Source organism: Electrona antarctica (genome assembly GCF_951216825.1).
Source record: "Electrona antarctica genome assembly, chromosome: 7".
In the NCBI taxonomy this organism is placed as follows: domain Eukaryota; kingdom Metazoa; phylum Chordata; class Actinopteri; order Myctophiformes; family Myctophidae; genus Electrona; species Electrona antarctica.
Genome location: NC_136812.1, coordinates 30871973 through 30885912, shown reverse-complemented (window position 1 = coordinate 30885912; position 13940 = coordinate 30871973). Strand labels below are relative to the sequence as shown.

Here is a 13940-nt window from a genome sequence, read left to right as displayed (position 1 = left end):
TCATTCAAGTCACAAGAAGAAGAAAAACAATAAAAAACATAAAACAAAACCATATCCCCGCTGGCATTGGTGTGGTTTACTGACTAAATAAACAATCATATTCTTATTAAGTATTGAAAGGTTGTATCTTGGCAGATCAGGCAGAAAGTGTTCTGTTCTGTTCCACCATCTGATGAGGAACACAGAAAACAGAACACTGAGCCCCTCGGGTCTTGGTTCCAGCCCAAGACTGGCATTGGTTAAAAATCTCCAGAATAATTCAGTTGTTTTATTGTTTTATTGTTCTATGGTCATTTCATGTAATTGTAGTTATGAAAAACCTGCAGGGAAACCACCACATGTTGTGCTTCTTTAAATTTAATTTAAATCAAACTATAATATGACTATAAAAAGACTGACCAGATTAATTCAGATCAAAACTATGATCTCTGATTGTACAGTCATAAAACGAAGACACACGATAATACCAGGAAGAACAAGAGAATGGGAAAAATGGAAATGTTCAAGTTTTGCAAACAGCATTTGGGTCTGTCACTCATCATCTCAGCAGCCTACGGTGAGTACGTGTCAGACATTGCATGTGCATTAGGTGCAAGGGAAGTAGGCCAAAGAACACTTCTCTACTCAGCATTGACCCCCCCACTACTCTTAACATAATTATATCTACAGTGACGTCCCCTCTCACATGTCTCTGCATTTGGTCTGGAAGCAATGAGACATGCTTGTCAGTGCATCAGTGAGTGATACCTACTGTACGCCAGAGCCAGAGACAGATTATCTAATTTATAAAGGTTCAGAGATATAGTGAAGCAGAACAAATCTGTCCAAGACTGCCTGGGAAGAAACTTTAGCCCATGAAAGTGTGAATATAACACAGGGAAGGGTGGAAAGGGGCAGATGTCATAGAGAGGGGGGCAGTATGTGGCATTCGAGATAATGGGGGGAAAGGTTGCCTGTCTTAACAGCTGTTAAATGTAGAGAACATTGTGTGCGAAGTGGGGAGATGCATGTGTGTGTGTGTGTGTGTGACAGCGTGTGTGCGTGCGTGCGCGTGCGTGTGTGTGTGTGTGTGTGTGTAATGGAAGAGAACATGAATTAAGCTTGCCTTTGAAGCTTAGATGAGTGCCGCTATGATTATCAATTAGAGGCCTGATTTTATCTCTTTATCTGCAATTGAGCCAGGAGCCCCTATAAAATACCCCTAGACTACTCAATTAGGGCCAACGTATAATGTCCATAGAGGTGAGTCATTCAGAGAAAATTTGTTAAGGTGCAACACAAACAACATGCCATGTGGGAAGCTGTGGGGTAAACAGATCAGCCAGATCACAGAGATTGGTCATACTTTATAGTCGTTCAAAACAAACCACACACTATTTGGCATCTGAACAAGTTCTCATCCAAGGGGGATGGGGCATGTGTGCATGTCCATGGGTGGGTAAAGGGGGCTGGGGGCTTGTGTGAAGCTGTGTTTGTGTGTGTGTATGACTGTGTGCATGTGCATTTGTATGTGTGTGTGTGTGTGTGTGTGTGTGCGTGCGTGCGTGCGTGCGTGCGTGCGTGCGTGCGTGCGTGCGTGCGTGCGTGCAGGGGAGGGGTAATTAGACTACAGTCCCTTATTTAATGGCATTTCTATCGCTGGGACCCCAATATATATTGTAAAATCAAAGTTAATTTATGGAACCAAATTGGCCCCGGTAGGGTCCATTTGATTCCATTTGTACACTCTCTGAGTTACAGACCCATAAGGGTCCATTTGGTTCCTAATTATCATTTAGCTGGGTACCCCCTGGAACTCTCTCAAGGACCCCTGGGGGTCCCTGGACCCCACTTTGGGAACCAATGCATTACAGACAACACTATAGGATACTGACCGGAGATCCCAGACTGTGACCTAGCTCATGGGCTAGGGTCAGCTGGACGTGTCGGGGTGGCAGGTAGCGTCCATAGTTCTGAAGCGTGATCAGGCCTGTATTCAGACTGGAGTTACGACCGCCACGCATGGTCGTATGCTTTGAGCAAATCCCTCCCCAGTTACCTGAAGAGAGAAGAGAGAGAATAGACGTGAGAATCAGAGCTTTAAGTCGGCAGATTTCACTTTTGGATACAAAAGGTCAGAGGCCAAGGCCAAGGTCCAAATTGGGAAGGACTGCACATATTTTCATGAGGAATGATCAATATACCGGTATGCTGCCCTGAAGCACTTTTGAGGTCAAAGGTCAGAGTATACCTGACGAAGGCCGGTTAGGCCGAAACGTTGTATTGCTTTGTCCGCTCTGTTATTAAAACGTTTTTTTGGGAGCTTTTAAACCTCTTTGGATCCTGCACCCGTTGTAATATTTGGATGTGCGTGCACCTCTTGACCATTTCAAAGGTCAGTGTCACTCACAATCGTGAGATGGAGAACAAGAGATGTTGTTGCGGGCAGGATTTGCACCCCAGGTGTATTTATTTTAATTTACAGTTGGGTTTCTGGTTTGTGCATACATATTGTAACAGTAGACTCTACAGGCAGCTAATGTACTCTTAACTATGTATGCCAACTATCTACATTATGCAAATTAACTCACTTTCCATTCCAGTTTCATAACTGGCCTTGCCCTCCTGGAAATACTGTACTTTAAACCAACAGTGGTGTTTTTTTTGCTGCCGTAGCTTTATTGACTTCTGTGGCCCCCCTGTCGTGCAGGCATAGACAAACAGACCTGTTGAACACACCCTGTGACACTTCAAAGCCGACCTAAGGTTTCATATGGCCATCTACGTCTTTTGGTTCACATAATACTCCTGAAGATCACTCTCAAAATTGCAAACAGCTGGTCTTGTTCACATGGATGGAAGTATGGCAGAGCTGTGACATAATCTTTCAGCTAGACAGCCTTAAGCTGGCTTTAGGACAGACAGTTTTAAGATTATGTTCTGTGATAGGTCTCTATGGCAAGATGTACATGGATATAAAAGTACTTCTTGATGGTAGAATAGGACGTTCAAATTCAATTAGTTCGTAGTTCATATGATAATTTCATATGGTCATATGGTAATTTTTGCTTATTACAAAGCCCACTGTGGCAGTGTAATATCTACAAGCTGTGGTTTCTGCGTGGTGCAACTCCGTGTGGGGGTCCCCGGTGGGTCTCCGGAACTTCCAGACCCACAGGAGGAAAACTCGGCCAGGGTGCCAGCCCGGTTCCGGCAAGCCGCCCCGTGTCCGATACGGTCGAGAAATGACAGAGTTACTGTGTGGGGGAATTAGCATTTAGCAGACCCCTCTCCCTCTCCCTCTCTCCCTCTCCCTCTCTCTCTCTCTCTCTGTAATTAGCAGACAACAGTGTAACACTATCTCTCTCTCTCTGTTTCTAGCACAACAGCGCCACTTTTGCCCCTACTGGTACTCTAAACATAGGGACAGGTACGTAGACATAGGGACAGGTACGTGGACATAGGGACAGGTACGTGGACATAGGGACATTGCTGTTCCTTGGAGTGGTTGTACCACTCAAAAAACATCTACATGCAGTTTGACTATAAGATCCTATACATCCATGGACTTCTTTCCATCTTTTATTTCCTCCTCCATCAACAACACCTCAGGTCCCATATTGGCTGACTCCCTCCTCCATGTATGCCCACGTTTGGTTCAGGCAGGATGTCTCAGCAGTTCCCATGAGCGTGAGATTTACGTAAAAGCTCTTACATAATGAGATGGAACCAATCAGGTTATTTGGGGGGAGGTAAACATCTGCTCAAGTTACCTGTCATTTCAGAGAAGTTTGGGTTTACTGACTGACATGCATTGTGACGAACAAGCACGTTTTCCTTACACAAAGTGTGCATGCATGACCAGCATTGATATCCAATAATAGTGACATAGAGGGCAAAAACAAACTGCCCCACCTCCTCTGTGGCCAACTCCTCTGTGGCAGAAACACAAAGTAGTTTGTATGTTAAATCCGCCTTTGAGTTCCTAGAAGAAGAAGGGGGATCTTCATCAAATGCTCTCCCACTTCAGTGGACAAAGCCAAGCTACACAGTAGATAGGAGCAAATTGAGTGCACATATAATACAGAATATGTTTTTCATGTCCTAAAGCAGACAAGCCAGCATTTCCCAGATAAACTATTAATCACAAATTCAAAATGTATCGACCAAGTCCTCCGCTTTTTACCTAAAATGCCCCCCCCCACCCCACCCCACCATCCCCAATGAGCTATTCATGGAGCTGGATTTCCTAGAAAGAGCATTACAGCAGAGGGTGTTTTGCATGTCCCGTCCAAGCTGGAATTTTTGGCAAGGGTATTGGTATGGCTGAGATGGACCGTGCTTTTTGTCCCCCTCCTCTTTCTTTGTGTAGAGACGTCTAGAAAGACTCCTATTATTAGCACCCTGGATAAACATACACTCCACACACAAGATCAGTTACACATAAGGCACACACGTGGTGCAGAATACTAATGTTCATCCACCATGAATGGGTTCAACACCCATAGATCCACTCACATCATCATAAAATATAAACATGCACAAGGATGAACTCACAAAAACAGACTCACTATCAGATGAGATGTGTATGCTGGGCTAGCCACAGCAATTTTCCTAGATAATTGCGATGGGGCCCCATAAAATACTTTCCCTGTGCTAGTAATACCTATAAGATCTACTGAAGGTCATGGGTCTACCTCTACTGATCCTATCTTGTTTGGAAAGCACTGGAAATATCACCATTTTCACGTGATATATAATACTGAATCTGAAAATTGAAATGGACTGAAGTCAGTGGTGCGCACCAAATCTTTGAACATCTGCTCTTATCATGAAATAGTCTAGCTAGGCAGGTAAATCCAGATCTTATTGACATACACTTTAATCACAAACATGGTTGTAGAGACAACGGGGGCAGGCTAGAGAGGAATGTTAAGCCTTGACAACGATGTTGAAATGGACTGTGCATGAGGCAGCACAGCTCCAGGAGGGAGTTCAGAAATGTGTTTGTAATGTTGACCACAGTGTGCAGATGGAACTTGATTATTTTTGCTTTATTCTCTCTGTGTCTCTTGGCATTAAGGTAGACTACTGCAGTGGTTCTCAACATGTGGGTTGGGACCCCAAGGAGGGTCCCCACATTATCTTGGGGGGGTCCCCCACATGACCTTGGGGGGGGGGGGGTCCCCACATGACAAAAGTGACAATTTAAACGGATAGTTCACCCCCAAAATGACATTTTTTTCCCTTGAACAGCTGGTATCATTTGTGGGGTTTGTGCAAAAATAAGAAGGAAAAACATGAAAAAAATCTAATAAACAAACTAACTACAGCGTAACTTGTTCCAGCTCACTATACGTACGGTATACAGACATCAAATCGGTGATGGCCAAAAAATTCTATTCTACAGCCTTTCGCAACAAACATTGCGGAAGGCTACTAGATTCTTTCAAAACTCGCCTGAAACCCCCCCCCCAGGAGACTACAAGGAGGTAAATGCAATTCCCCATGGAAGTGTCATTCACACACACTTTGTACACATAGTGTTTTGAATTTATTAACACAATATTGTGTTGTTGTTTTTTTTATGTTGATGAATACATAGGAAACAAGTCCCCAGGATGATTTTGTGTTATCCTTTTAGTACCTCGTACTGTTTACATTTCTGCCTAAAGTCTGGAAAATGACCATCCATGCCTCAGCAACTGATAGTACAGCTACTGCACAGAAGAGATCGAGGAATGCTACAGATGGGAAAGCTTGACGTGGCGTGGAGGTTAACTTATAGGGCCCCAAATCCTCACCCAGCTGTATCACACCGCTGCACAGCAAAACTAATCCTCACCCAGCTGTATCACACCGCTGCACAGCAAAACTCCTGCAATGAAAGGTTCACTTCGACACGACAAGTGTTAAATTAACGCTCAGGGTTTTGCAGCGTGGAGAGGTCAGAGGAGTAGACTTGAGTGACTGATGGTCATCCATCACCATGGTAACCGTGTCATGGAATGCGGTCACCCGAACTCAACTCAAGGTGGTCTGTAGGTGGTGTGTGCGTGTGTGTGTGTGTGTGTGTGTGTGTGTGTGTGTGTGTGTGTGTGTGTGTGTGTGTGTGTGTGTGTGTGTGTGTGTCCGTGTGTGTGTCAAGGGGTCAGTGCCCTCTGATCACATGCCATCAAGGAGGTCTGCTCACACACCCCTCAGTTAAGCCAATCACAAGTTGTGAAAAAGACAATGTAATGGAAACAAGCAAGAAGGACCTCCCACTCCCACACACTCAACCTCAGACCACCCCGCCTCCAGACCCCGCCTCCTTCCAAAACAACAACAACACCACAGTGTGCGCTTTGTCATCAGACCCATGAGGCCACCGTGACATTAAGACGTGTCACATTCTCTGTCATTGGCTGTTTCCATATTGGTCCACTTCTGCAGATTATGATTTGTGCGTACGGTACATGCAGTCTAAAATAAGGCATCCAGAAAGCAAATTATTATTAGTGATTACAGAACAAATATTTTGGTTTGAACATTATGTATCACTGGTATATGTTCTGTATGCGTGCGAGTAGGTTATGGAATTGCATTCTGAAATACAATATATCCACTTTAATTCAACATTTTTAACCAGAAACTCAGGGCTCAAAATAACAATGATTCCATTATAGTGGTTCTCATTAGGTCTATATCTTCAGAGGAGACCAAGGGGAATGCAGCTTCACATGCAAATCACCCAGGAATGTTCATTGAGGAGTTCACTCACGTTGGTTTTTGGTCTCCCAAACAAACAACTTCTATAAGCCTGCATTAAGAGTTATATAGTCTAGGCAGTAGCTGCGCATTGGTTCATCAGTAACAATTAAACAGCAAGACAGGCTGGCAGTAAAAAGAACAGAAAGAATGCAACACGGGAACAGGTACGACTAGTCAAGAGCCAATAATATATTAAAATAGAAAAAGTGCTCCTCGGAGCACAGGTCTCAGGTAGGTTATTGTGGCCTCCTGTTGGCGCTATAATAAGCCAATGTGAAAAGGGTGCCATTTTTCTTACGCATTTGATGGCAATTGGACGTTCAAATTCATGATTTGAAGCATTTTGTTCCAAAAATGGGTTTTGCAAAAATCCACCTGCTGGTGGCGCTATAACAGGCCAATGTGAGAAGATGGGATTTATTCACATTCCTGCTAATTAGCCAATTAGGATGGAATATGAAATATCGGACAGATATTATAAAAAATAATAATAATATTTTACATAAGTCCTGGTGGCGCTATAAAAGGCAGGTCAAAGGTTTTTCGTTGGCCTCTAAGGAGTATGCATGCAAAGTTCCATGCAGATTCGCGCAGTTATACTAGGTAAAAATGTGAATCGGCCTGTTATAGTGCCACCATGAGGCTTATTTGAAAATTTGTGTCATTTACTCATTTCATCCTCGGCCTAGTGGGAATGTGCGACAACATTTAACGTAAATTGCATGCTGTGTTCATAATTTGAGGCATTTTGTTAAAAATCCTGCAAACTTTGGAAGCCAATCGGGATGGAATATAGAAAATCTGACAGATCCGTGTTGATCACAAGACGATAGTGAGTGTGTCCTACCAATTTGTGTGATGTATGGATAAAATCTGATAAAGATTTGGTGCTATAACAAGCCGTTCTGGAAAATTTAGGGCAGAGGTTCGGAATTGGCATCCAGGGATGTGCACACTTTCGTAGCGACTGGGCCAACGGTGCCAGAGATTATCTGGTAACAGACAGACAAGATGGACACACAGGTGCAAAACATACTCTCTCCCCATGCCTTCGGTCTGGAGGAGACAATAAAGAATAAGAAAAATAAGAATGAACATTCAGGTATCTGTTTCATTTACATCGCCTGCTTCTACTTTTCAGTGAGCACTTTCTAATTTATATGTCATGCATTTACAAAATACAGCTCAATTCAAGCCAGTTTGGTGCATTCCTTTTCCTCTAAAATCACCTGCTCTCTGGGGTTCCGGAGATTAAACATTCAAGTAAGTGACCTCACTCTGACTTGGAAACTAGCCTAACATGTTTGTGTGGGTGTAGTGTTGTTGGCGCCTAGCCATATTGTGTTGTGTCATTGTGTCAACGCTGGGGATACAATGAATGGTGAGAGGGAGCCAGAGAATGAGCAAATGTTCCCTGGCTCTCAGGATTCACATGGAGACATGCTTGGCCAAGCAGGAAAACAACACCAGCGAAGTACACACTATGTCCCCCAACAGAGCCTCCTTACGACACTACATGTGTCTATGATTTACTGCTGAACCACATCATCTATTTTCAATTATTTTTGATAACCTCTCATGATCATGAGATGTCAGCAAATATTTATTATTTATTAAATAATACTCTGCAACGAGTCACTTATCTTAGGCCATGTGCATTTGAGCTTTCCATCCAGCTTTCCACACATTATTAGACTGGAGTGTTTTTCTAGAGTTTAAAGTACATAACTCTTCTAGACCACATTTAGCCTAGTCTCTCGAGACAGACTGTTGACTCGCATCAAATTCAAAGGAAAAGAGGGCGCTCTTTTTTCTTTATTTGTTGACGATGGGTTCTCACATTGCATTTAGCTTAACCCACTCACTACCTTGTGTGCAGCATTGCTACTGTCAGCACTACTAAAAGTGTGTGTGTGTGTGTGTGTGTGTGTGTGCGTGCGTGCGTGCGTGCGTGCGTGCGTGCGTGCGTGCGTGCGTGCGTGTGCGTGAGCGTATGTGTGTATGCATGTGCATGTGCATGTGCATTGTGTGTATCTCACCAGCCTTGCCCTCCCAGGCCAGACCCAGCACACCACTGTAATCTCTGTTAGTTAGAAGGTAGGACAGACAGTAGTTCCCCCAATTACTCTCAGAGAACAGGCTAAGCAACTTCTCTGGTCCAACGTATGGGCGTTGCAGAGGGTTTTCCTTGTCCTCCTCGTGGATGACCTAAACGATGACAAACATACATGGATGGATAGGTAGAGACTAAATTATTCCACTCTGTATAGAGTAGCTTGCCTAACACAGAACAGAATGATAAACACTGCCCAGACTGTGAGAACATTGAGAAAGGAAATAGATTGTATTTCAAGTCATTTTAAACTTAGCGCTGGAGGTCTCCTGTGTCCCAATTCAGTTCTTACTGACTTACATGCCTATGCCAGGAAATCCATAGAATACATGTATACCTGAGACTGCTGAATTATCCCCATTATGTCCATTACAGGCTATTTCCAACAATTCCAAAGAGCATCTACTATTCTGTTCAGTCTAAAGAAAATAAATGGAGAGGAGCATGAATGTCAGTCATGAATTATGAATGCTCAAGCCAGTATAACTAAACTATTATTATTACCATTATGTTGTCAGTGGCCTACATCTGACGTGGTTGTAGGTAAGCTTTGGCCTTTGAGACGTGACTTAAATGCATGCTGAGAAATCTTACTGTTAAAGACTTCAATTTGAAGTTGATCAGTTTGATGCCATCAAAGTCCACCTTGTCGTAGATGTCATTTATCACACGAATATATGAAGAAACCTGCAGAAGAAACACACTTAGTTAAAAACAGAACAACCCTGTGCGTGCCTATAGCTGTCTCCATTTACATATTCACACAACACAATGGCTATTTTGACATTATGAGCAAACAGCCTGGTGTGTGCATATGGTCTTATGAGGAGATTTGTGTTGTGATTTATTTTCGAGCATCAGTTGAATAATATTTGTAAATACTATTCAGGCTTTGTCTTTAACCAAAATTGAAGTGACAGATATGTGGTGTTTGTATCACGTGTACTATATCTAAGTTACAATAGTATAAAGTCAGGTAATCTGCAAAATACATGTTTTTCAGCGTGGGTGGCACTGGCAGTCATTTGCTCTCAGACGAGCACATGCAGACCAGTCACATGTACAGGTCGAAGTCTATGAATCAAGTTTCCACTCCAGCAAACACCCAAGCGGTATATACACAGTAACAGTCTGCCAGGGATTTTCCATGTGGTCAATATTGACAACCTGCAAGGTATGAGCAATTAAGGCCCTCGCTCACGTCCACTACAAGTGAGCTGCTGTGACTGACAACAACATTTTATCTGTTGAAACACTCCTATGTACGTCACATTAACACAGCGTCAAAGGGTGCAACAAAGGACTGGCCTTAGATAAGAGAAAACGCACTGGGAATGAATCTGTTTGAGAGGGAAAGAATGTGAGCAGGGAGCAGGTTAATGGCTGAGGTGGACTCGTGGAGAGTGATAGCAACAGCTTTTACAAGTTTCTCATGAAATCCCAATACATACATAAGATCATGTCAACAAGTCAACTGTGTAGCCACCCTGTCCAGTCCTCGCCCTTTATAGTAGTAGGTTACTGTGTGCAGTTTTGGAACAAGTCTGCACAAATCACAATATATTGTTCAGAGAAGCTGCACAATAGAGTCTGCAGTGCTGTCTAATGTGCCCTAGAACTATAACGTTCATATCATTTTTTTCTTCAAATTGCATAGAATAGATGTCTTTAATCAAACTTCTACTTGCATGTAGCGGCATGATTAGTTGACCTTTGAGGGGACAGACATATCTGTTATATATACTCCTTTGAATCTAATGGATTATTAATTTTTATATAATTTTTATCCCACGGTTTTGCAACCCATTTTTTTCACCCAGTGTCAATTATCTAATGTAATCCTGGGCGCCACACTTCCTCTGCCAACCTGGGGGGGGGGGTCAGCGGACTGACCTCATTCTTCCTTCTATGCATGAATTTCCCCAGCCGGACGTAGCGCGTGGAAGGAACACGTTATTCCGACCAGTTCCTTTCCCCTCCATCAGGCCCCCCGGCTGGCCAGGGGGAGGTAGTTTTAGAGACCGGGATGGCCATGCGCCAGAAGCGTACCTCCCAGCCCTGGCAGAGTAGTTCTGGAGTAGTTCCAACGGATTGTGTGGCCTTGGTTTTCCCTAATGGGACTGATCGAGGGTAGCATACTGGGACGTAAGTCAGCACTTGATCACCCCGGCTGAGCGAGGGGTATGATGTTCGACAGATCCGAAACCCTGATGACCTTGGGATACATCACTGAGGATACGTCCCAGGTGCATCCATGCGATGATTTTTGTTATAGAAGTGCATGCTAAAAAAAAAAACATAAGTATTCAAAAGAGTACTCAAGTAAATGTACTGTAGTTACCGTCTACCACTGCCAATTCCTGACAGTCCCGTCTGTTTACAGGAAATTGGACACGGTGACCGGCATGATTGGACGGGGCCAGTTCGAGGGTAGAGTACTATTTGTTCATTGGCAAAGAGACACTAATGGCAAATTCCCTTCCTTTATGCTTCTTAAACCAATTATATTATCAAGATGAAGAATCTGTTATTAAAATGGATCAATCTGGTGTTCTCCATCGAGTTACATAACCTCCACCTGAGCGACCATAGAACTGGAGTGACTAGATCAGACAGAGCACGTGTCTCAGCAGGTGTGCATAATTGTCTTCTGTCCAGTGATGGAAAAAGTAAAAGTATCGATAAAGTAGAAGTCGAATATTTAAAATGTAATTGACTAAAAGTACTAAAGTGCAAAATATATACCTAAAGTACCAAAAGTACTCATTGCGCAGAGTGTCCCATTTCATAATTGTCAAAATGTATTCAAAAAATATTTTGAAAATAGACGATATGCTATTTTCAAAGTGTTTTGTAATGATACTCAAAATCTTAATTCTACACAGTAACTAGTAGCCTAACTAACGTTTTCACAAATTGTAGTTGAGTAAAAGTAGGCCTAAAATATTTTCCTCTGAGGTGTAAGTGAGGTAGAAGTAAAAGTATTGAATACGGAAAAACAAAACAAAAAACGAAATATTGTACTTTAGTACAGTAGCCTATTTGAGTACTTTACAATGTTACACTAAGTAGCCTAACAGTCAAACAACTGTTGTACTTCCCCTTTTTTTCTGCACATTAACCACTTAAAGCCCAGCGTCCTTATTGTGGGGAAATCTTTTGCTGAATATAGCCGATCGACAGTGGTGTAAAGTAAGTACTGTACCTACGTGCAATTTTTAGGTATTACTTGACTATTTCCAATTTCCAATACTTTTACTTCTACTCCACTACATCTCAGAGGCAATTTTTGAGAGATTTGGACAAAATCTGTAGGAGTAGCAAAAAGTGTGTTTTGAAGAAAATTCAAATTTGGTGGAAATTCTTTCCTGACGGAAATGGGCGTGGCCTATATGGGGAGATGTGTCATGACTTACGGTTCAAGAGTTATAGGGAAAAACATAAAGTGGGATGTTATAGCGCCACCATGAGGCCGACTGATGTAATTCCTTTTCAATACATTTTCATAATTATTATGAAAATGTATTGAAAGGAGTAGCGCGGCAAAGTATCGCTCATTTACAATAACAATAGTCTGATTGCCCTCACACTAATAATGTGATCGCATCCCATGGGCTACTCTTTTAGGTTTCACCACAAACACAGACAAAAAGATTGCATAGCATTTCAGGCAGCAAGTCCAGCAGGCGGTCAACTTTTACCCAAGTCTACCAGGTCAACTACTACTGTCTAGTCTACTACTGGTCGAGAACTCATAATAGAGTTCATCATAAAAGAACTGGCATATGGCCGGGACACACTGACACACTGACACAACACACACAAATCTAATAGGGTTACAAGCATTATTTTTTATCTGTAAAGAATTGTCATGATCTTGGCCTATCTGCCCCTGCTCTTTGTCCCACCCTGTCCAGTGACTTTCCAGTGTGTTCTTTTTTGTTCTGATCACCCCATCCCCTCTGTGTGTGGCCCTGATTGAGAAACTGGTTCCACTGGGCACCCAGCTGTGGTGCGTTTACTGCGTTAATGAGTCAGAGTATTTGAGATTAATTGTATTGTCTTCTGTTCGTATGCTGCCTGTTCCTGCTCGAGTTTCTGTTTTTGAGAGTATTTCTAAGTTTGATTTATTGCCCTGTGAGGTGTACCTGAGTTTTCTTCAGTAAAGATGGAGATGGAGCTGATAGCTGATCTAACATTCATCTTTACGTGCAGCTGTTTATTAAATCAGTTTACAGGTGTGGTCACCTGACTAGTCACCTGACAAATGTATTTATGACCTGTAATCGCTACTGTGAGAGTTGTAGTTCAGCCTGTAAACAAGTGGATATCTTTTCACAATGAGTCACCTGGCATAACCTGGTTTCTTACGCTTTCTTTCTCTCTTGCACAAACCAATGTTTGGCTTTACTGTTGACTTTACTTGTTTTTCCTACACTTTATTTTTTCATGACGCGCTGATCGACTCTATATGTTTTTGTTTATCCTTGTTTGCCCTGTTTAATCATTAGGGCCCGAGCACAGTGCACAGAGCATAGTGTGAGGCCCTATTGAAATCGCAATAATTGCTTGTTTGTTTATTCCCCCGAATGAATCGCGTTTTTGAGCCGCATAACATACTCGAAAAGGTGCGAAACTTTGCACACACATCACAAGTGGCGAAAAATGATGTATTTTAATTGCCTCAAAAAGGGGCGTGGCCTAATGGCTCAACAGCGCAAAAACGTTGTGCTTCAAGCCCCACAATATGGTTTGACCTACATGTATGAAAATCGGTACACACCTGTATCATGTCCCAACGTACAAAAGAGTCTCTTGGCGCCATGACCTAAACCGAACAGGAAGTCGGCCATTTTGAATTTATTTTGGCGTTTTGGCACAATTTATGCCATTTCCACGGGTCACACTTTAACAAACTCCTCCTAGCAGGATGGTCCGTTCCAAGTAAAACTCGCTCAGTGTACACAAAAGACCTTAACGATGAAAAGTTATCAAAGTTTATCAAGTTTTCATAAAATGGCGTGACCGTGGCGAAGCGTCAAACTTCAACGCCAAACAAGAAGTGAAACTAGCAGTTGATTGGTCGATATTTGAT

At 42.7% G+C, this 13940-nt stretch overlaps 2 protein-coding genes across 3 annotated transcripts in view; one reads left to right on the top strand and one right to left on the bottom strand.

Annotated features, from left to right (window-relative positions):
• Positions 1-13940, top strand: part of lpl2a (lipoprotein lipase 2 a) — a 99280-nt gene that overhangs the window by 15754 nt on the left and 69586 nt on the right. The window lies entirely within an intron of this gene.
• LOC306927103 (disintegrin and metalloproteinase domain-containing protein 10) overlaps positions 1-13940 on the bottom strand; it is a 35746-nt gene that overhangs the window by 8315 nt on the left and 13491 nt on the right. For both annotated transcript variants that reach the window (XR_013790488.1, XM_079506759.1), the window contains exons 7-9: positions 9440-9532; positions 8772-8940; positions 1875-2038 (exon numbers count right to left, since the gene is read on the bottom strand). Coding sequence is in view for 1 of the 2 variants with exons in the window: in XM_079506759.1 (XP_079362885.1) it covers positions 1875-2038; positions 8772-8940; positions 9440-9532 (426 nt within the window). In the remaining variant the exon portion in view is untranslated. The remainder of the gene's footprint in view (positions 1-1874; positions 2039-8771; positions 8941-9439; positions 9533-13940) is intronic.